Source organism: Nematolebias whitei, chromosome 8 (genome assembly GCF_014905685.2).
Source record: "Nematolebias whitei isolate Nwh7 chromosome 8, NemWhi1, whole genome shotgun sequence".
Taxonomy (NCBI): Eukaryota; Metazoa; Chordata; class Actinopteri; order Cyprinodontiformes; family Rivulidae; genus Nematolebias; species Nematolebias whitei.
In genome coordinates this window covers 17,547,717-17,571,082 of record NC_056505.1, presented here as the reverse complement: position 1 = coordinate 17,571,082, position 23,366 = coordinate 17,547,717, and the positions used below count along the sequence as shown (strand labels likewise).

Here is a 23,366-nt window from a genome sequence, read left to right as displayed (position 1 = left end):
ATAATTCTTTATATTTATTTGAACATAAAAATGTCTAAGGATGCAGGTGCACACTTTCAGCTTTTTACTGCCCCCTGGTGGTCAAGACTGGCTATTACACAAACTGGAGGATCACATTTTTCTAAGATCACACTTTCTTTCTTTACTATGCAAATACAATAAAAATGACAAACTTTTATTTTCATAAATTTATTAGTTAAAATTTTCAGATTTGTCTTTCAATAAACTTCTATTTTTCCAAATAAAAATAACTGATTAATGCCACACAAAGATTTTATTTTGTCACAAAGTAAGGTATAATATGGAATTGAGCAATGAACTTAAAAATATATTTAAAAAAAAAATAGAAAATGAGAAAACCAAACTTTATTACTGCATGCTCATCTTCCTAGCTTAAGATTTTCTGTTTGAGAAAAAAAGAGTGGAGTGAATTTAAAGAGGGGGAGATAAACACTGGAAAGGAGGAGAAAAATTATGGACAATTAAAATCAAATTATGAGGCCACACCAGCAACATTAGCTACCAAAACTGATAATAAATCATCTCTGTGCGCCTTGACAGTGGTAGTACTAACATCTATAATTGGTACAAATTGGAAACCAGCGGGGCATTTCAACTTCAGTCTGAGTGTGTGGAAGTGTGTGAGTGTACTTAAACAAGCTTTTAGTGCTCTCATTAATGTAGAGAAGATAAAATGAAGGATTAACAACACCCGCCTTTTTTTTTTCTCAAACTAAACATTGAGGCATCTGATTTCAGATCTGTAATTAGCAGCTCGTTATCCACAGAGGGAAAATAATCTGTGAAATTAGCATCTGTGGTGGAGCATTTTGACTAAAACTGTCATGTTTCACTACAGAAATAATACAGGAAGGCCAGCATTAAACATTTACGTCCCTGAGAGCCATAGTTTTTGTTAATATGTACTGTTTGGTACTGGTATAAACCTGGCTCAGCGTAGCAACATAGTATTTGATTAATAATAATAATAATAATAATAATAATATATGAAATGTATTTAGAAAACAATTTTAACAACTGATATTTATTCTTTCAACCTTTATTTAGACAGGTAACACCATTGAGCCTCGAGGACTCATTTACAAGAGAGACCTGATTTCAACAAAGAATGATGACAACAATGGACAACAGCAACAACAATAAACAATTATAAAAAGTCATACTGCAGTTTTTTTTTGTTTTGTTTTGTTTTTTTTTACAAATAGGATGGCTAAAAGAAAAAGGTAAAAAAAACAAAAAAAAACAGCTAGATTCTAAGGCGAATGTAGAAAACTAAAAACAGGAACATGTCTGTGTTGGTCCCTGCCAAGAGTCCAACAGATTCTTAAAGCCACTTAGAGAGGTCAAGGTCGAGAGCTTCAAATCATATAAACATTGCTGTAGTTGAGTACACCGATCTGGGTTTCAGTTCAAACCTTAGCTGGGGTCTTTTTGTGTGGACTTGTGTGTTTCTTTAAGTTGGTTCATTTTTCCTCCCACAGTCCAAACACATACAGGTTGTTACCTGGAGACACTAAACTGACTTTAGTCTGGTTTAAAGGGACAGTCGTGGTAATTTGTCTCTGTGTTGGCCCAGTGATGGACTGGTGACCTGAACAGGGTGTACCTTTATTGATGTCAAAAAGTTTTTTTATGTTTTGACATCTTGTTTAAGCAATTTGCCAATTTCTTTATTATTAAAGTTTTAGCTAAGTTATAGTTTTAGCTTCCCTCCATTAGCTTCCTGTCAAATTCAGAACATAATTCAAAATCTTACTTCTAACCTACAAAGCTCTCAACAACCTAGATCCATCTTATATTGCAGATCTTGTTGTTCCATATTTTCCTAACAGAGCACTTCGATCTCAGACTGCAGGCTTACTTGAGGTTCCTAGAGTTTCTAAAAGCAGAATGGGAGGAAGGTTTTTCAGTTATCAGGCTCCTCTCTTGTGGAACCAACTTCCAGTTTCTGTCTGTGGGGCTGACACATTGTCCAGTTTTAAGACTGGACTTAAAACTTTTCTTTTTGATGAATCCTACAGTTAGTCAGCTTGGTTTTCTGACCTATTCCTTGTCTATGCTGGAGGACAAATTGACTTAACTTCATCAAATGAATAGTTACAAATGCATATAAATGAATAGTTTGTATTTGTAATTATTCTTTCTTAACATGTGATTTCTGTCTTTCCTCCTAGAGAAAAACTTGGTGGCCTCCATCCTGGACCTGCCATTGTGTTTTCATTTCTCCTTCCTGTCCTCTCAGGCCCAGCCGGCCGAATCAGACGGTCGCTCGTCCTGAGCCTGGTTCTGCTGGAGGCTTCTTCCTCGTGAGGGAGTATTTCCTTTCCACCGTTGCCTCTGTGCTTGCTTAGGATGGGAGACTGCGACGAAGTGAAAACTCAAAGTAATCTGCTGGCTCCTTACATAAATATTGTTATTAACTGTTTAGTATGTGAATTTTTCTGTTCAGTGCCCTGAGATGACTTCTGTTGTGAATTGGTGCTATATAAATAAACTGAATTGAATTAATGTAATAGCTAAAACAATAAACAAATAAAAAGTTAAATGTACTTGTTGCAAAGTCGTGAGAACTTGTTATAAATTAATAAAGAAACAAAATCCACATTTATTCCTATTCAATGGTTGAAGCGTTCTTAAATTTTAAATTTGTAAGAAAATCTTGTGAATGGATGCTGACTGCAAGGTGTGTTTATTTACCAACAGAAACTGCAGACGTGACTGAAAATAAGGTAACAATAACAATATCTATAAAAGACATATTTGGGATTGAGAAATTTGACAATTTTGATGTGATGATATGTGTTTATGCTTAGATTTGTTCAGGGGGTGGCTGTGGCTGAGTGGTTAGAGCAGTTGTCCTTAGATGATAGAGTTGGGGGTTCAATTCCACCAGCAGTCACATGCTAACGTTTCCCTGAGCAAGACACTGAACCCCTCATTGCCTCGATGTGTGTCCCATCGGTGTATGAATGTGACCTAAAGCACTGATTACTCTCTACAGGTTCAGATTATCTTTGTAGAGACGTAGTAGAGTGCTGTATGAATGTGTGTGTGTGGAGGTAAATGAGGGCACAGACTGTGTTGTAAAGCGCTTCGAGCATCTGGATTAGATAGAAAGGCGCTATATAAGTACAGTCCATTTGTTAAGTACAATATGAGGATGAAATGACAAGTTAGGTTTAAACTAAACCTGCCAGACTAGCAGATGGTTTGTAAAAACCACTTGTGTTTGAACGCCAAGCTCAGTCTTTATGGTGCTTCAACACCATTCTTGACCCCTTGATGTTTATTGTTGACAGTTGTGGGATTCCTAGGTTTCCAGCCATAATCACTTTCCCCACAGCTGCTTATCATTTCAATCATCCACCTTTCCACACCTGCACCTAATCCTAGACTGCTCTGTTAAACTCATGGCAGTCATTCATCTGACGCTGGAACATTATGACACCTTTGTAACTTAAGTGACAGCCAAAAATCCTTGCTTAGGAAAAGTTTGATGTTTTCTTGTGTCCTTCTAGTCCTGCTCCTCTGTGTGTCCAGAAACCAACTCATTTCTTGTGACCTTGTCTTGTCATCCATCTGTTCCTGCAACCATTAAACATCAGCCTGGACCAAAACTACCGAGCAACCTCCACCTGTCACTCTCTCCAACATTACTCACCCCTTCCGGATCTCACCTCATCTACACTTTGGAACCTGGGACCTCGTTTCTCCCCCCCGAGATGCAATTGTCCTTCTTGTACTGTATCATGAACGGTCTGATTTATTCACCATGGAGACCTGAAGGCATCCAAATTAATTTGTGTCAAAACCTGTAAATTATTATTATGAAGCCACTTTTTTCCCACCCATGAAAATCAAACACGCCTGAGTAACATAAATAAATGATGGCAGCTAAGTGATATACCAAGAAAGGAAACAATAAATGTAATGCATGTGTACTTTGTATTAAGATGTAACGTTCGTGGCTAAATAAATAAATAAAGCCATGGTTCGTGTTGCGCATGCGCAACGCGCCATTGAAGGAAACTGTGCAGCGAGAAGTGGGAGTTAACTTAAAATTTGTGATTTACCACTCTGGTTAAGACGAATCTAAAGGTTACACTGTGTAAAATGGAGTTTCACAGTATTTTGTGAACATCTGCTGGACTTTACAAGGAGAACCCAAAGACTTTACAGGATCTGCGAAGTCTCTCATCTGGCACGGCAACTCAGGACCGTTTTCACCTGTTAGCCACCACACCAGCTAACTAGGCAGCGTCAATGGTAACTATTATCTGATCTTAAATGCCTTTTTTATATTTAAGCTTACATAGATAATAATTGCAAATAATGTTTAGAATAATTTCGATACGTTATTTTTCCACTGGCTGTCAAGCAAGTTGGCAAGAAACATGTTGCGCTGTGCTAACCTTTTAAAAGCTACATTAGCTGGGATGCTATCAACAATCATTAGCGCAAGCTCAGGTACTATGTAGTTTCCGATTTAGCCTTTCAAAATAAATTTAAAAAGTTTCAGCGCGACTTGGATTTGTAGATTTAACTGATTTGTCTGTCATATTATGCTTACTGGCCTTGTGAAATCCAGGTTCTCATTAGTCACACTGAACTGAACTGAATTATTCAAGATTGGTTTATAGTGGTACCTTTATTTCGAAACCTCAACATTCTCACTTCCTTTTAAGAAGCCGGAACTTGTTTTGCACCTCCCCCAAACAAACGGTAGCCAGTCTGGCGCCGCTACTTAGCTAACCAGCTTCACTTGTGTTTTCTAAACAAACTCATGAAGTACGCATTGTATTCGCATCAATATATATTGGTGAGTCAGCATAATCAATGTTCACTTACTAAATATTTTATACTGTTAAAGGGTCATGATAACTTCTACCATCCACCATCTCGAAAAACATGCTTTTTGTTTATCGTTTTGCTAGAAATAATTGTCCTTTGTCATTTTTTCTTGAAATTGTTTTTCATACTGAAAGGTGTTTGTGTTTAAATCGATTTAGCATACTTTCTTATCAAGCCTTACAACATATAGGTAGCATAATAATTATGTAGATCAATTAAAACTTTTATACAACTTTTAACTTGCATAATATTTTGCTTTTATAATCTCTTCTCTTTGAGACAGAGATTTGTCATCACCCATTTCTCTCATCCGTCCTGTGAAGATTTAGACACCAACTTCCTGAAGATGATGGGAAACTGACACCAAGAGTGAAATATTTTCTCAGAACGTGTGACGGAACTATAAAATAAAAATGTCTATCACCAACACTCCTACCAGCAACGATGCCTGCTTAAGCATCGTCCACAGCCTGATGTGCCACAGACAGGGTGGCGAGAGTGAGACGTTTGCAAAACGAGCCATCGAGAGCCTGGTGAAAAAACTAAAGGAGAAGAAGGATGAGCTTGACTCCCTCATCACAGCTATCACTACCAATGGTGCCCACCCCAGCAAGTGTGTGACCATTCAAAGGACACTTGATGGACGGCTACAGGTAAGAAATAAAAAATTTGAGGACGTTTTCTCTTCCTCACATTAGTGGCTTCTTATTATCAATAAACTCTTAACTGATCTCAGCTGTGAGGACCGTGAGTGTGCAGTGAATTATTTCTGTTTTCCTGTGTTGTTTCCAGGTGGCAGGGCGTAAAGGGTTCCCTCATGTAATCTATGCTCGACTGTGGCGGTGGCCTGACCTGCACAAGAATGAACTGAAGCATGTAAAATACTGTCAGTACGCTTTTGATCTGAAGTGTGACAGTGTGTGTGTGAATCCCTATCACTATGAAAGAGTAGTGTCTCCTGGCATCGGTAAGTACCTGAGTACGTTGTGGTATGCGTTTGAGTGCATTTTAACCGTCAAAATGGAGACATGTCTCAGTTTTACTTCTCAGTACTGAGATTAAAAAGTTGCTTTTAAGATTTGAATTTAGCATTTTTATAGTAATGTTAGCTGTAGATTAAAGCTATCTGGTTTAAAAATACTAGAAAGCCATACAACGATTTTTAGGGTAGCTTTTTTTTCTAAAAATCTTTTTAAAGCTGTTTTATCTTTTCATTACTTGTCCAACCATCATTCTGTATCACTTTGAATGTGTTAATGTAGTCAATAAGATGTCCAGTTCTTAAGTCATTTTTTCTCTTGGTCTGCAGACTTATCGGGATTGACTCTGACCGGTCCTGGACCCAGTTCAGCTCGGCCAATCAAGGACGAGTATGATTTTGACGGGCCACAGAGTATTCCCTCTGTTGAGGGGAGCCACTCTCTTCAGACCATCCAGCACCCCCCATCCAGTAATTGTCCTGCTCAGCCTGAATCATTTCCAACCCCGAGCCTGCTCCCACCCACTGAGGCTTCCACCTCAGCATCAGCATCATCCTTTCCTCCTATTCCTGCAGCATCAAGCAGTAAGATACAGAACATTCATGCATGCTTGTGTAGGCCGCATCTCTTTGTTTTTGTTCACTTAAACTCTTTCCTTTAAAAATACATTGTTTCTGTTTAGGGATTAGTCACAGCTGGCTTTTTAATGGGTAACAACAGGACATTTGTAAATTTATATTATTCACTTTTGTTCTGAATATATTTTGCTTTTCAGGTGCCAGCTCCAACTGGCCCAGAAACAGTGTTTTCCCACCCAGCATACCTCATCACACCAATGGCCATCTTCAGCACCACCCTCCGATGCCACATCCAACACACTACTGTAAGCTTTGACTATAGTTTTTCCTTGATCAATGCACAAGTAACCAGTGTGTGTGTGAGTGTGTGTGTGTTGGGGGGGCGGGGTTGTTGCACATCATGGTACTACTGACTGTATGCAAAACAATTTTTGTCCCCACTCAGGGTCAGTGCATAATGAGCTTGCCTTTCAGCCTCCCATATCGAACCATCCAGGTGAGAAAACAACTCAAAACATGCGGAATTTTTTTGCCAAAACGTTTGCCTATTGGTCTTTATTAGCATGTTTTAAAATAATAATGCTCAGTTTCATTCACATTGAATCATCTAGGATTTATTGTTCAATTAGATTTCTTACTTGAGACTGATGACATCTTCTGCCCTCTGCTTTAGCTCCTGACTACTGGTGTTCCATCGCTTACTTTGAAATGGACGTTCAAGTCGGAGAGACATTTAAAGTCCCATCTTCTTGTCCCATTGTGACTGTGGATGGATACGTTGACCCCTCAGGAGGAGACCGGTTCTGTTTAGGCCAGCTCAGTAACGTACATCGCACTGAGGCTATCGAGAGAGCACGGTAATTTACCCAGATATCATTAAAAAATAAATAAGATTCAAAAGAAATAATTCTACTACAGACTAGGGCTGGGCCATATCATATCGTTCACGATAATACCCGTAAAAAAATAATCTTGCTCGGGCAAAAAAATGATATCGTTATATGCTAATTCATGACGTAATACGTCAGGGTGCCTTGCCCCCTTAACAGAACCGTGCGGGCCGAACAACCAAGCAGAACTGCGCCCCCCCCACCCCCCCACCCCCACCTGTTGGGACTGGTGTAATGCTAATTAGTTGCATGCAATGCTAGCTAGCTAAAAAGTTAAAAACAAACCACGCGCGGCTCAGCTGTCTCTCCATCCAGCTCTAAACTGCAGGTACAGACAGCTCAACTGTCTCTCCCTTCCCCCGCTCTAAGCTGCCACTCGTCTTTTTTTTTTCCCTCCCCACTCTGCTCTGACTGCCAGTGTGGGTCTCCCCTGCCAGTACAAACGCGCGCAGGTCTGTCTCATATTAGTTCCACAGTCCATGACCATGGCCCAAGAACAAAGTCAGGTGATGAAAGACAGAGCATCAGAGAAATGAATCATTCCTGCAGGAACAGAGGAAGCTGAAACACCACAAGCTTCAGGGTCAGCTGATCAACTTGTTACAAGTTCTGGAAGTTATAGCTCATTTAAAGGCAACATATATTTTGTTGTATGTTACATTTATGTTCAACAGATCTTAAGCTTCATTTTATTTAGTTATTTTGGGAAACTTCACCTGCACTTTAGTTTTTGTGGTGGATTTTGTTGATTTGTATTTTGTGCAGACTTTTTCAATCTAAATAACAGAAGGATCTTTTTTATTTTTATACTTGGAGACTGAATACTTTACTAAATAAAGTAATTTCAGTCAAATTAACTAGTTTTGAAGTTAATTTTGTCAAACGAATAACTGATTTCTGTTTTCCTTTTTTTGTTATATCACAAAATTTATCGTTATCATCAGAATGCTCTGAAATATCACAATATAATATTTAAGCCATATCGCCCACCCCTACTACAGACGGTGTATATTGTTCAGTGCACTGAACAAGTTTTAGGTTATGTTTTGAGGTATATTACATGCGAATCTTGACTGTTTTAGTATCGGTTTGTATTGCTTAACCCATTTGAATGGGATATAATGCCAGTTCTCCACATCAGACCATTAAACTGCAGAGCAATGAGAGTTTTAATGGACACTGATGATAACTCCATCACATTTTGGAAACTGTTTAGAAAATGTTCTTGTTTTAAAGTGATTTTAAAAGGACAGTTTAGGTTTTAATTGGTTGAACAGTAATTCTGGGCAACTAAAACTTATTATCTATATCCCGTCAACTTCTTGTTCATTCCAGGACTTCTTACTCTGAATGTTTTTATAAAACAAATTTTCTTTAGTAGTGCTTCATATTGTTTAGGTTTCTGGTTTTACAAATGCCTTACTCTGAATCGTGCTGGCAGAGCAGAGCAGAGATGAACATTTTAAGGCTTACTTTAAATGGGTCCTAAATGATCCTGTAAACATGACAGCTTTGCCTCTATGGGTCGAGGTAGCTTCCATAAACTTGTGTTTTGGAAAATGTAGTTTCTGTAAAATGTAAAGCACACAGCTGGAGGTCACAGCTCTGTACATTTGTTTTTTCTTTTATGTCTTCCTATCATCGCATGTTTAACCTCCACAACATCTGTTAGCATTAAAATGAAGGAATAGTCATAACTGCTTATAAACACTTTCACAGTCAGCTAATCAGGCTCACTTTAACCAGATGTGTAAATTAAATAAAGCAAGTTTTAGAATGAGTGAATAAGAAGAGGGATTGTGGTATTAAAATAAAAACCAACGTCTGAAATATACAGTTTTTTTAATAATGCACCAATTAAATCATTCTAAACAGTAAAATGTTTATCCTTTTATTAGTTTTTAAGTGAGTGCAGCTGCTCTGTATTTTGCAGAAGAATCAAATAGACCAACTAGCAGAGCTAAAAGATGATTTCAGCTTCAGATCTTACATTTCCACTGAGGGGTCTAAGGTTCAGGGTGTGTAGATAAATGAAGCCCATAAAGTGTGGAGTGTTGGAGCCGAAGTGCTGCTCAGGTCTTCAGTGGAACTACAGAAAATCCACAGCTAAAATAATAGTTTCCCTCTGCAGGCTTTTGAACAATTTGCATTTTTGTGTGTTTACTCTATGTAATATATGATGTTCAATTTATCTCGGTTTGTTTTTATACTTTATCAATTCCCAGACTTCACATTGGTAAAGGAGTTCAGCTGGAGTGTAAAGGTGAAGGAGATGTGTGGGTGCGGTGCCTCAGTGATCATGCAGTGTTCGTTCAGAGCTACTATCTGGACAGAGAAGCAGGCCGAGCTCCAGGAGATGCTGTTCACAAAATCTACCCCAGCGCATATATCAAGGTAAGGCAGCTAGCTTTACTTTGTAGCATTCGTTACTGTGCAGTAAAAACAGAGACCAAAGGTTAATAACGTTTAGAGAGGTTTTTTTTGTCCCTTCCTGCTGCAGTTACTTGTTTCCTCACCCTCTTTTCATATTTTCCCATTTATGTCTCCTGTACACAAATGGTTAAAGAGGTATCGGGCATGTAAAGTGTCCTCTGTCCCCCCAGGTGTTTGACCTTCGTCAGTGCCACAGACAGATGCAGCAGCAGGCTGCTACAGCGCAGGCGGCAGCAGCTGCACAAGCAGCTGCTGTGGCAGGAAACATACCTGGGCCCGGATCAGTGGGAGGGATAGCTCCAGCTATCAGTAAGCTACAGGAACTGCACATTTAGACGTACATTCACCGTTTGATTGGTAGTGGAGGCAACCCCAACCTTAAATTTGACTTTTAAATATAAATATGCAAGTTCTCTGTTTCTGCCTCCACTAGAGCAATGGGCTGTTTATAAGGTTTTCAAATAGAGACATAATTTACTGTAAGCTAGTGATATTTTTTCCACTTTCAAGATGCAGAAAGTTGCAAAATAGAACACTACATAATCAGTCGAAATTATATTTTATAGTTTTGTACCATCTACATATTAAAAATTAACAACCTTTAAAACAAAAATTAAATTTGGCCACATTCATGTTCGAGCAAACTGCCTCCTCTGTCCTGTCAGGTCTGTCTGCAGCAGCTGGGATCGGTGTTGACGACCTCCGGAGGCTGTGCATTCTCAGGATGAGCTTCGTTAAAGGCTGGGGGCCGGACTACCCCCGCCAGAGCATCAAGGAGACCCCCTGTTGGATTGAAATCCACCTGCACAGAGCTTTGCAGCTACTGGATGAGGTTCTTCATACCATGCCTATAGCAGACCCTCAGCCTCTGGACTGAGATGTTCCCAGAAGCTGACCTCCACAGGCAACGGAGTCTTCCTCGGGGGTGGAGAAGAAGGTGAAATCAAACTCATAGAACCATTTTCATGAGAAATCTTAGTGCACTGTGGCTCTTATTTGCTCGTGATCAAAACATAAACCAAAGCCATGGATTAATTTTATGTTTTACAGTTTTGCTAGGTGGCTTTTGTTTTATGACTGAGCAGAGAAAGAGGTCACAGTTTATTAACGTTAAAAAACACTATGAACATTAAGGACCAGATCAGATATGAAACTGGAACGTGAACAGAAACCACCAGCAGCTTCTGATGGGCTCGGCGCACATTAAACACCGTCAGGGTGCTAGAACACCGTCGTTTTCATCGAAGACCACTCTACACCTGCAGCTACAGCCTTCAGTCGGCCGTCTGGCTACAACGAAAACCAGTTGAACTCTATAGATCTTTTCTCAACGTCACTGCCTCTCAGCCAGTGGGAAGACACCAGCGCTGGAACACAGCATACCAGATAATCACAGATTTCACACAAACCAACCACAAACCATATCTGCAGCTGGGCCTCAACCTCTGAACTGAAACAAGTCTGGACTTGTCCAGGTCGGGTGAAGTCACACTGTGGGCTTTGAAAAGACAAGTTTAGCTCAGTGGATGGAAAATCTTTGTTTCCCCCTTGTCTATTAAACCAGTTGAAGTAGCAGCTCCTGGTTTGTGTGGTTGACAGCAATATATGTCATGTCTGCACTAATGCTTTTACACACACGCACAAGTATTTACCGATACTGATTCAACTGTGATTTTAACATTTCTCAAGAAAAATTCAACCCACATTCATGCCATCACTTTTCTGTTGTCCTGGATACTAATTTGGATCGTCGTCTCTTTATGCCTTCAGTCGTGCACCGAGTAGAAGAAAACGAGCTTTGGGGCTTTAGGTTCAGTAGACAGTCCTCACTCTTCTCTGATGCAAGAAAGCAAAAAAGGTTGTCATTCTTGAATACACACACAAAAAAAAGTGTTTTATGTGTGTTTTGGTGATCCAAAGTAATAAGTATTTAAAAAAAATAAATAAAAAGTCACTCTTGTATAGACATGAAATGGAAAAAAAAGTCCAATCTGGATTTTCTACAACCTGTCACAATGAATGCTTTTTTTAAAATTGGAAATATTTCACTTTTAAGCTTTAATTTCTCATGTTAACCAGTTTAAACATGTGTCACTAATATTAGGGTGGTTTAAGTAATTTGTATACTTGTAGCACTTTACTTTTGTCACTGAGTGTGGCCACGTTGATCTGCAGTATTTCTAAAGAAAAAAAAAAAGTGGATTTTAACACAAACATAATGTAAGACTAAAATTCTGTTTTACATCGTCATTTAGCGTTCACATACATTTGAGCTCCATTTAGTATTTTTTCAGTTTGGTTTTAGCTTTTTCTCATTAATCCATGTAAATAACTTTGTTTTCAAATGCATGTAAACGTCTGCATGAAGTTTTGTCAGAAAGCTCTCTAACCTTTTAAAAAAGAGACAGTTTCCTGCATTAGACAGGGAAATAATCTGAACATGATAGAAACCTCAGCCTGATGCTTATTGATGTTGCTAGTTTATGGAAGAAAAACCCACACACGCCAGACGGTTGTGATTCAATATAAATTCAACATTTTTAGCAGACTAGTGTTCAGCCTGAGCGGACGATCTTGTAGTGGAATTGAAGTGGAATTGAACAAGAAGGCTTGGTTTTTTTTTATTATTAAGCTGAGTAAAAGCAGGTTTTGTCTTTCACAAGTGATGAAACCTGCAAAGCTGATGACAAAGGTTTTTAATTTACCTTCTGCTCCATGCTGCATGTGATTCACTGTTTTGAAAAGCATTTATTGAAGATTACAATCACTGTTCAAACTTTTTATTTTTTTTATTTCCACCATTCACTATGTTCTGAAAATCTGTTAAAGTTGGATTGTTTTACAGTGACTTTTAGGGTTTCCCATCCAGCAGATTAGTTAAAAGTCAAGCAGCAGTTTGCTTTTTTTCTTGTCTCAGGTGTGAGATGTGTTTAGAAAGTTTGTCAGAGACAAATTATGAAATATTCACTAAGGTTTATTCAGCTGAATGACAGGAAACATATTTTATGGGGTGGGGGGTTATTAGTTATTAAACTTTGACGTGGTTTTAGGATGAACAGATGTTTTAAATGATTATCGTAGGAGCCAAAAGACTGTTTGTGTTGACTACTATAACAGATCTTAGATCAATATTTTACTTGTATTTCTCTTGTGAGAGTACCATTAAATATGGCCTGATATTGCCCAAGTGGTGTCGTGTTTACTTTGTAAATCATCAAGCCAATATATCTTTCAAGAAGGTCGCTAAACTGAGATATTATAGAAACTGGATTTTTCATACAAAGGCCTGGCTCTGCCCGTACGTGTAGTGAGTTACATTAACGCTCAAGTTTCAGTGGTGGAAAATGATTCAGTGAAATTCCTGGGAATTTATTCAGTACATTTGGCAAATATTTGCCCAAACAAGAATCAAGCCTTCTGTTTTCACAAAGTTGCACCAGTAGATGGTTCTCATTAGCTGCTCATCAAGTCATTTTCTACTGCGATAGACCACAACATGGACATAAACTTGTTTGCTGGTTGTGTAAAATACAGCACAAGTTTCTGGACTTTTAATGGCAGTTCAAGTCTATTGAACTGAATTTAAACAAAATGATCTCCACACTTTAAGGTCAGACTTTCACAGATTTAATTCTGAATAAATTACAGAACAATAAAGGAGAATAGACTTGACTTGTTGCTTTTTGTTTGTCGAATGTTGCAAACTACTTGTGACAGAGACTCAAAGACACTTGAACTCTCACAGAAGGCTGGGAGTAATTGAAGCTGTAAAGCTGAGCTGCCTGGAAACAAACCGCACCAGCTGCATAATGGACAACACTGACATTAAACAATGCAGAATGATCAATATAAAGCTGATGTAAGATAAGAACTATTGATCCTGCAGGAAATTATTGAATGCAGTGCGCTCAGCCAGAGATCTGATAAGAACAAAAGAGCTTTGGTAGTAAGAAATACTCATGACATTTATCTGCTCAAAAGTATTAATTTATTTTTTCAGTAAACGTTGCCTTTAAGTTTGAACAACAAAAATAACCCGAGGTGTAGCAAAGTATTTGTGTTGATGAATTGTTATATTTTGTGTGTGGGGGATCAGATTTAACGCAGGGCTGCTCATTTTGTTCCACAACAACTGAACAGGATGATACGTGCATGTGATCCGGGCGTTATAGCTGTGACAATATTCTAAATCCTTCAGTGTACGCCATGTGCAATATTTGGTGTAACGTTTAAAAAATGGTCAAACCCACATTAGAATTCCAAATCTTTGATTCAGTTCAATTCAAATTCAAAAATACTTTAAATATTTTAATCCCAAAGCAAAATTATTTGGTGCAACTCATCCTAATTTCATTAAGAGATGTTATAGATCCTGATGGCTGTAGGCAGGAAGGATCTCTTGTAAAGGTCTATTCCACAGTGGATCCTAAGAAACTGGCTGCAGATGTCGTCCGATCCGTCCACCCAGACTCGGCTGGCCTCTCGGTTCCTCCAGGCTGCAGGACCGTCTGAATGTCGGGCAGAACTCCTCCCAGAGCGATGGCCACTCCTCCCAGCATTCTGCCGAGCTACTCGTCGCTGCCGACAGCCAACTGTAGGTGCTGAGGGACGATCCTGTCCTTCCGCTGTCATGAGCCGTGTTTCCTCCTAGTTCCAGGATCTCAGTGGTCAGGCACTCGAGCACAGCCGGCAGGTAGATGAGAATGCGTCCACAGAACATCCTTTCAACTCATTTGAGATTTGGGGCTGTAGTTGAGAGATTATTTGAGCTTTTGAGATGTTAATCAGCTGCTGTTGGTTGTAGAAAACTGCCTTGTTGCCATGGTTACGCATCATAACAAATGTCCAAAACTAAAAAAGTTTCAATAAAATCCTTCTAGCTGCACAGCATCCGATACCAGAGGAAACATCCATCCATTATCTTTTACCCGCTTATTCCATTTTGGGTCACGGGGGTCGCTGGTGCCCATGTCCAGCAATCACTGTGCGAGGGGCGGGGTACACCCTGGACAGGTCTCCACTCCATCCCAGCGCCACACAGAGACAAACGAGACAAACAACCATTCACTCTCTCACTCACACCTAGAGACAATTTAAGTTACCAATCAGACTAACATGCATGTTTTTGGTCTGTGGGAGGAAACTGGAGAACCCGGAGAAAACCCACACATGCACAGAGAGAACATGCAGACTTCATCCAGAAAGGCCCCGGGACCAGGATTTAAACCAGGGACCTGCTCGCTGAGGCAGCAGCTCTACCAGTTGCGCCACCGTGCTGGTCCCCAGTATCCTTAGTTTAAAAAAATAAAATAAATCAATTTACCAACAAGACATAATAAAATTTAGACTTCTTATGCAAAAGTTTTAAAAAACATTTTTTTAAGTCACTGTTTCCAGAACTAGTCTGAACTTTAAAGACTTAGAAATATAAATATATACGTATATAATATATTGTCACAAGAGCCAGTTTACAGAATGTCTTATATTCCTAAAGGATACTGGAAAGACACATTTTATAAAGCATGCTAAACTATGTTACAATAATACAAAGCCTGAAAAGGGTCTTTAGATTATCTGTCAAAGAAAATCCATCTGTTATCTTTACCCACTTCCTTAAAGAAAATGTGAGTTTTCTAATCTCTATGCAGCTCTTGGATTGCTTTAAACATCTTGATGTGGCCCTTTGGAAAAAAACTGTTGCCCACCTCTGGACTAGAAGTTGCAGATCATTACTTCAGACAATCATGAAGCACTAGACTCTCACATGCACTCGATCCTTAATGACACGATTCTGCAACATTTCAGAAATTAGCATGAAAAACATCACCACAAAGAACAAATGACAGAAATCTGGAGTGGCTTTAAATGAAACCATCTTTATTACGTAACCTTAATATCAGAAAAATAAAACTCTTAAAATTCTCTTTACAGCAAATATATAATATCAGTGCTTTGGCCGCAATAACTTAAAAGGCCATTATAAAATATAGTCTGCTTTTAAACTCCTGACTGAATTTGAAGAATTTATATGCCTTAAGACTCCTCTCCTACACATATACAAAACAAAAGTGTAGTAAAATTAGCAAATACTCTGAACCGTTGGTACAGCTTTGAACAATATGTATTCATATATATGTAATAGATACATTTGTAATAGGATATCGCTCTAAATTTGGTGTTGTACAGACATAACAGGCAGCTTGAATCCTTGGCCTTTTTACAGTTGCAGTGATGTTCCACAATGGCGGTAAATTATGAAGACATGCTCGTGATGCACATTCCACTTTCAGCTAGGTTTAACGGCAGCTATCAATACTATTATCATCATCATCATCAATACTGTAAACTAATAACTAGACTACAAGCAGACGGCACTGAAACTCTCCCGCAACATTTCTGGATTTCCAGCTCTTCATTCACCTAAATCATTCAAAAATATATTTTTTGTGTTTTGTTTTTTTTTAAATATTATTGTAAACTTTTTAATATAGATATATTTATGTATATACGAAATGTAACAAAATAAAAAATAAGTTCTGTGTATTTATCAGTCATTAACAGTAATATATAATACATAAACAAAAATGTCAATATATCCTTGTCATTTAAAGGAGGGCCGATTATGAATTGCATTCCCTCGGAGAGAAAGAGAAAAAATAAAATCAGCTCTTAGAAGAGTAAAATACGTGGGACGGATAGAAAAGCCACAAAGACAGAAGCTGATGGGCTTTTTCTATATGTATATTTGCTCGTTAGGGACTCGTTTGGTTCCGTTTTCTCACGAAAGCTCAATCACCCATAAAAGAAAAAAAAAGGTACAGAAGAATTAAGCGACATAATAAATCTCAAAATACTGTTTCCAGCTGGAATGCAAAAGAGACAGCAGTCCGATGTCCAGAAAATAAAAACTGACATTACGTAGTGTCAGCAGTCTGTGATGAACTCATTCTAACTGCTGCCTGTCATTATATATATATATATATTAAAAAAAGAATTTATTCAAGCCTCTAAAAAAGTCGAGCCATCAGTTTTTAAAGCTAATACTTGAGACGATTTCCACTAAATTACTGTACCTTTTCAGGAAGATGAACGTTAAGTAGGCATGCACGGGGGAGGGGAAACGAAGATGTGCTTGTCCCAGAAGTGTTATGATGTGGAGGGAAGGAGCAAACAAATGAGCCAATAAAACAGAAGTGTCCCACCCAAAACATCTCATGTGTGTTAAATATATAAAGGTTAAACGTGAGTAGAGGAAAACCCAGAAGGGGTGTGTGTGTTTACAACGTGAAGCCAAAGTTAGTTTCATCTACCTGCTGCGTTCCACTAGATCAAATACTGAGATGAGTTTTGCATAGGCAGGGCAGACGAGATGTTTGATGGCGGAGTAAAGCAACGGATGGTCTTCATCTCCCGATTTCACATCCTAACAAAATAACCAGACATCTCCAGGTCGGCGCAGCCTGAGAGAATGAACATTCAAGTAACAAGAAAGAGGGGAAATTATTGAGATGGCTTCAAGAATCAAAACAAAAACAACAACAACAGCAGCCAGCATCCACACCGCCGGGATTCGTTCCAGATCAAAGTTGAGAATATCAACCATCGTTTTGTTCCCAGGTGAGGTTCACGCAAGAATGACGAGTCACGCCTATACCATCTACAAAACTGCAATCCCACGGAGGAGGAATGTTACTAAAATACAAGATGTGCACAGCCTTCTAGCTGAAAACCAGCACATGGTGTCCCAAAAAAAAAAGATGTAAACAAAAACATTAAAACAACCTAAAAGGACAAAAAAATACATGAAATAAAAAGGTACAAAACACTTTAAAGAGGTTAATAAGGAGCAAAAAAAGAAAGCATCCTGTGATTTAAGATGCCTTTAGCAGACGCTAAACTCCCAACATGAAGATTTCTGCTCGTCAGATTTGAACGTAGTGTTGTGAGTTATAAATAGGTTTTCCAAAAAGGCCACGAGTCAGTTCGAGGACAGAGCAACACCGTGTCCACAAAACCAGTTGTTTCCTTTGTTTACTCATTGGAATTAGGCACAAGTTTACCGTAAACTGTTTTGGGTATAAATAGAAAATCGCATGCTGTAGAGGCGTAACAACCCGTTGGTCTAGAAAGTAAATAAATAAAAAGGAGTTACACACTTTTTGGTTCTGTTCTGGACGGGGAAATAGAAGTAATCTGGAGTGTGACAGCTTTTCAGGCTTGACCCATTGGATTAAAAAAAGAAAACTCTTTGGGAGTGTTTGTTTATATATTAGGATGTTAATGTGAGTTAGCAAAACATATATAATTCTGGATTATGATTTGCAGAATGCAAAAATATCAATTTATAGGAACTGATTCACAACGAAAGCCTCATTTTACAAAACATTCCTCGGATAAAGTGAACTCTGACAGAATGTCAAGCTTCCTGTCGCATTCAAGAGTTTACTGAATTTATCTAATACAAAGCCAAATGTGGGACTAAATATTATTATTATTATTATTATTATTATAGTACACATGCTCGCTTCTTGTCCTTTCTGAGATTCTCGCAAAATAAAAATTTAAAAGTGTTGACCTGAAGGCATCTTTCCAACAGAAATTAACATAAAATACATAAAAAATATAAGTGGAGAGAAACTAATAACAAAAACTAGGGAAATTAGAAAAACTATGTAAAAAGAATGTGTAAATCAATCCCTACCCTCCTAATGCTACATAGAGGATTTCTAACCCTCCCGTTGATCAATCAAGCCTTTGCAACAGCAGGCACATGAATGGGCTGAACACCCGGACACTCGCCCTAAACAAACATCATTCCTATTTCACTTCTTCTGCACCTTAAGTCAACTTAACACCAGCCTGGACAGAGCTGGGCTGAGACCTAAACACTGATTTGGGGTCTGCTTGTAAGTTTAGGACATATGCTGTGAACCAGATTTGTTGGGGAGGTTGACCCTTCATCAGAAATCAAGGTTAATGGATTAAAAATCACATATTGCGGAGCTGAATGGCCTGTGTGGCCGGGGACAGGCACACGGGGCACACAGCCTCTGAGCCTTGGCATATCTGGGTGGCACAATCTACACAGAAGAGGTTATGGCCGCATGGAACCAAGGCGGCGTTCACCTGGTTATCCATACACTGGATGCACATCTCCTGCCCCCTCCCTGATGACCCGAGGCCCGGACGATAGGAGAAAGAGGAGTCAGGAGGAGAGGAGGAGGTGGTGCTTTCACTGGAGGAGGAGAAGGCCGAGCTGTACGAGGGGATCCTGTGGGCGTCGAGGGTCCCGGCTGACCCGAAAGGCCTTCTGTGAACACGCTGGGCCTGAGGGTGCTCCAAGGCTTCAGTCCCAGAGAAGGTTGGAGAGAGGCGGGGCGTACCGGGCTGGCTGGTCTGAAGAAACAACCGACAGTCGTAACAAGTTTAAAATATATTCATGTTTAGGTGTGAATATTGTAAACTGCGGGACTCTTGTGCACTTACCTGAGACTGCAAAGAATCCAAGGCCTGAAGAGACTGGTTGTCCACGAACGAACTCCAGATGTGCGACTGTGCAGCGGAGTGCGAGGTATGGGCAGTGGAAATGGTTAACGGATCAAATCCCGAGGAGCCTCTACCGCCCAGGATGAGGAGCTCCTCAGACCCCACGCCAAGGAGTTTATCACCAAACCAGAAGTTTGTGCTGCCGCCACTGTTGTTGTTGTTGTTGTTGGAGTTGGCGTTGAACGGAAAAGTTGGGCTGAAATCTGCCATCCGGTTCCCGTTCCCCCCGCTGTAGAAAGAATCAGCCGAGCTGGAGCCGCTGCCCAGTGAGCTAGAGCTGTCATTGCGGTAGGTGGAAGACATCCTGACAGCTCCACTCATATTGCTGTTGACCCGCTGAGTGCTGCTGATGGTCGCGGGAGGCGCGCTTCCCCCGCCTGGTGATGATGCGCCTGCATGGAGCCATCCAGCCTCCCCCAACCCAGCTGGAACTGCAGAAGTGTCAAAGCTGACGTCTGTGCCGTTGAACTGAAAATCACTGTTATCCACACCTGGAACTTCAATGCCCCCGCAGGTTCCAGTGCGGAGGGCGATGTGCGCCTCTATTTCTTCCCTCGCCCGGTCCACGTTCTCCGGCATCCCCGTGACCTCAAAAACGGGCTCTTTATCGCGACTTGGAGTCACGATGTAGGTGTGGGTCTGCTGCTGGATGCGCTTGATGGTTGCACCTGGGAAGGGATTAAAAGGGAAAACAAATTCACTTCTAGAGCTGAGAGGAGAAGAAACCCAGCCTCCATATTCCTGTCTCCTCTCAAGTTTAACGTCCCATCTCGCTGTGTTCACTGAACCCCAAAAGTGAGAAGGACAAATTATGCAGTGGCTCTTTGCAGACATTTGCACTAAGAGTAGAAATCAGATTTATCACTTTTAAAATGGGGGAATAGACATTTTAAATGCTCTGCCTCATTGACAATAACTAAACCAACAAAACAAAAATAAACGTGTCATGGTTTAAATGAGCTCTTCCAAGCACTTGCCTCAAAACTTAGAAAGAGAAAACAACGTGGACCGACACCGAAGCAGACATGAAGTTAAGACACGAGTGCATCTTGTATATTAACAGCTCAGCTGTTGTGCTACTTCTTCTGCGCTGAAGTGACTTACCATTACGAAACCAGTTAAACAAATGGCACAATAAGATTGTCCCAAAAAGAGGGATCATTATTAACTTTCATAAATATTAGGTTTTCTCCACATGGTAGTCTGCACTCCGTTTGTCAAGTTTCAACCTGGATGATGGAGTTCTGTGTTCATATCACACGTGTTTCCAGGCAGAGAGGTGAGGACTGGCTGCAAGTGTCTCACAACATCCCCTCAGATTAGGGATGCACGATATTATCGGCACGGTATCGGACGATATTGGCGTTTAAGTTAAATATTGGACATGGGCCATTCCATCAAAATAACTCACCGATATAAAAGACGCTGGTTTTGTATGACAACTCAGTGACAAGGATGCCTGCAGCGCCAGCACAACGTGATGACGTCACGCGCGCCTACCTGATCTGATCACAGCAGAGAGGAAAATTCAAAATGTCGGTGGTGTGGAAGGTTTTTTTTCCGTTGGTGAGGATGTCCGATTCTAAAGATTTATGGACTACGTTGAGCCTCGCTACATCGTCCCCAGTCAGAGATATTTTTCCGACGTAGCCTTACCCGAGTTACAAACTGTCATTTCCGACGTCATTGAGAAGCTAATAGCTGATAGCACTTGGGTGAGTTTTACCACAGGCATTGGGATGTCTTGTTAGCCCCGTTAGCACGATTAAGTCTTATGACACAATGGATAAACAAAAACTTTGAACTTAAAAAGTCTGTCCTTCATGCACAAGAGTGCAGAGGATCCCACACTGCAGCTAAGAACCTGGAACAAGCCTCCACAAGTCAGACAGCATCGCAGGTGACTAATGCTAATAAATAACATTTAACATAAGTTAAAGTGCTATGCATATCATACGGCTGTTACTGAATATATGTCACCAGCTTTTACAGCTGTTACACAATTTTTGTAGCAAGGAACCTAGATGAGAGGGCTGTGTTGTGACAAAAGAAAGTATGTTAAAAATATTGGTATAACTTATCGGCCAAATAAGTTTTAACATAACAGCATATCAAATATCGGCCAAAAATCACAAGAAAGAAAGGTTTGGTGTGTAATGAGCAACAAATCAGGCTAAAAAAAGGGAACTGTTGCTAACTGTAGCAGGGCAGGTTGACCAAAGCGCACACAAATTAACACTAAAGACTTCACAGACATGTACGCTTTCAGTAATTGCACTGCCTTTTTTCTGATGATACTAAAATGTGACTTTAAAGAAGCACAGCTGTGCAGTAATTACAGCTCTGGACTGTGGGCTGTTCAAATGACTCACCTAGAAAAAAAAAAAAAAGAGCACAAAAAAATCCTGTCAAATTTTATCTAATTCTCTAAAGAGTTTTTAAAATGGCAACACAAAATAAATTTTACAAAAAATTAGGGATGCACGATATTGGATTTTTGACTGATATCCGATATGCCAATACGTTAAAACTTATTTAGCCGATAACCGATACCAATATATATATTTTCCTAGACCTACTTACAGAGTCTACATAGCTTTCTCTGCTGTGGAATTAAAATACTACTGCTACCAAATGCAGATGCCAAAAAGGGGACTGATAATGATGTAACACTTCAACTTGGATTATGTTTAATGTCAAATTTATTCATAACATTTCCTCTAACACAATGACAACACTCGAACAGTCGTACAAAAACAGTGCCATATATATATATATATATATATATATATATATATATATATATAAATAAAACAAACAGCGCCTTTTATATCGCAGAGTCATTTTTAAAAAATGGCCAATGTCCAATATTTATAATTTTATCGTTAATATCGGCCGATACCAATACCATGCCGATAATATTGTGCATCCCCCCAAAAAAACCTCTTATAAAATAAAGACAGAAATAAATCCTGCTTTGCGGTGGTTAAATCATTTGCTACGACACGCGAGTAAGACTTTGACTTGTCAGCTCGCCCTCTGCAGTGTAACGGCACATGAGTGGGAAGAGCTCAGAAACGTTTTACAAATCAACCTCGACGTGCCAAAGGTTAAAGACTGAAAGGATGGAAGACATTAAAGACACGCCAAGGTTTCAATTAGACAGCAGATCATTTCCTAAATATACCCAGAAAAGAAACAAAATATAGATTTTGATGTGTTTTGTTCATATTTTTTTAATTTGTTGGTACCTGCACAAAACAGACAAATGTAACTTATGAACTAAAATTTAACAGCACATCGTGAGCTTCATTCAACCATGTTATATTTATCTAAAAATTGTGAAACTTGACATCGTTGAAGCATTCATATACATTTGACTCTGTACCTGGTGCTTGTTGTTTTTAAATTCTTGGGAAAAATTGCAATCAAAATGAAAATGTTCTGGTATATTTTTAACTCTCTTGACAACAATGCCCCAGCAGCTGATCACACCACTTTCATCTGAATAGAAATGAGGTAAAAACTAACCTTTTGGGCCCACAACCAATCCAACAACGCGATACGGCACCCGCACCTGTTGGGAGGAAATAACACACTCAGATACTGAGCATCGTGTAGGAACCAAATGTGTTTGGATGGCTACATTAAAAAAAAAAGTTGCCATGACGACGGTCCTTAATGTGATTCACAGCAAAGTAATGTTAGTGAACAACAGCGTTCATAATTACATGCTTGCTGACCTGAATGGTCGTCTGTCCAGGTAGAGTGGGGGCCCCTAAATCGCTAACAGCTGTCAGGGGCCCCGCTTTGTTTCGAGAAGCTCTGATGAGCGAGAAGTGCTCGGCTGCAGACAGGATCTCCCTCTTAGCCATGGCCACATCTTCTTTGCGTCCCGTCACGACAAAGACAGGCTGCTCGCCCCTCACCGGCGTCTTAATGTAGGTGTTTGTCTTGGCTCGAAGCGCCTTGATCTTACAGCCTGAGCATGGGGGGGGGGGGGGGGGGGGGGTGTCGTGACGGGACGCAAAGAAGATGTGGCCATGGCTAAAAGGGAGATCCTGTCT

General features: G+C 39.7%; 2 protein-coding genes across 2 annotated transcripts in view; one reads left to right on the top strand and one right to left on the bottom strand.

The window, feature by feature from the left end:
* Nucleotides 1-4,029: 4,029 nt before the first annotated feature.
* LOC119413929 (mothers against decapentaplegic homolog 4) lies at nt 4,030-11,596 on the top strand. Its single transcript, XM_037680999.1, has 10 exons — nt 4,030-4,287; nt 5,156-5,525; nt 5,665-5,839; nt 6,182-6,436; nt 6,628-6,735; nt 6,876-6,926; nt 7,104-7,287; nt 9,546-9,714; nt 9,924-10,062; nt 10,419-11,596. Exons 2-10 carry the CDS (start codon nt 5,286-5,288, stop codon nt 10,628-10,630), a joined length of 1,533 nt encoding a protein of 510 aa, XP_037536927.1. The 5' UTR covers nt 4,030-4,287; nt 5,156-5,285; the 3' UTR covers nt 10,631-11,596.
* A 6,690-nt stretch (nt 11,597-18,286) lies between these two features.
* LOC119413927 (RNA-binding protein MEX3B) overlaps nt 18,287-23,366 on the bottom strand; it is a 7,394-nt gene continuing 2,314 nt past the window's right edge. The window contains exons 2-5 of the mRNA XM_037680997.1: nt 23,043-23,281; nt 22,831-22,876; nt 19,240-19,967; nt 18,287-19,149 (exon numbers count right to left, since the gene is read on the bottom strand). Of these exons, the coding sequence (XP_037536925.1) occupies nt 18,742-19,149; nt 19,240-19,967; nt 22,831-22,876; nt 23,043-23,281 (1,421 nt within the window). The 3' untranslated portion in view covers nt 18,287-18,741. The remainder of the gene's footprint in view (nt 19,150-19,239; nt 19,968-22,830; nt 22,877-23,042; nt 23,282-23,366) is intronic.

Bases quoted from the DNA above. Each gene is read 5' to 3' on its own strand.
- LOC119413929 (XM_037680999.1), top strand. From the start codon at position 5,286: ATGTCTATCACCAACACTCCTACCAGCAACGATGCCTGCTTAAGCATC. The intron at 6,437-6,627 runs GTAAGATACAGA...TTTGCTTTTCAG, and splicing joins TATTCCTGCAGCATCAAGCA to GTGCCAGCTCCAACTGGCCC. The intron at 6,736-6,875 runs GTAAGCTTTGAC...GTCCCCACTCAG, and splicing joins GCCACATCCAACACACTACT to GGTCAGTGCATAATGAGCTT.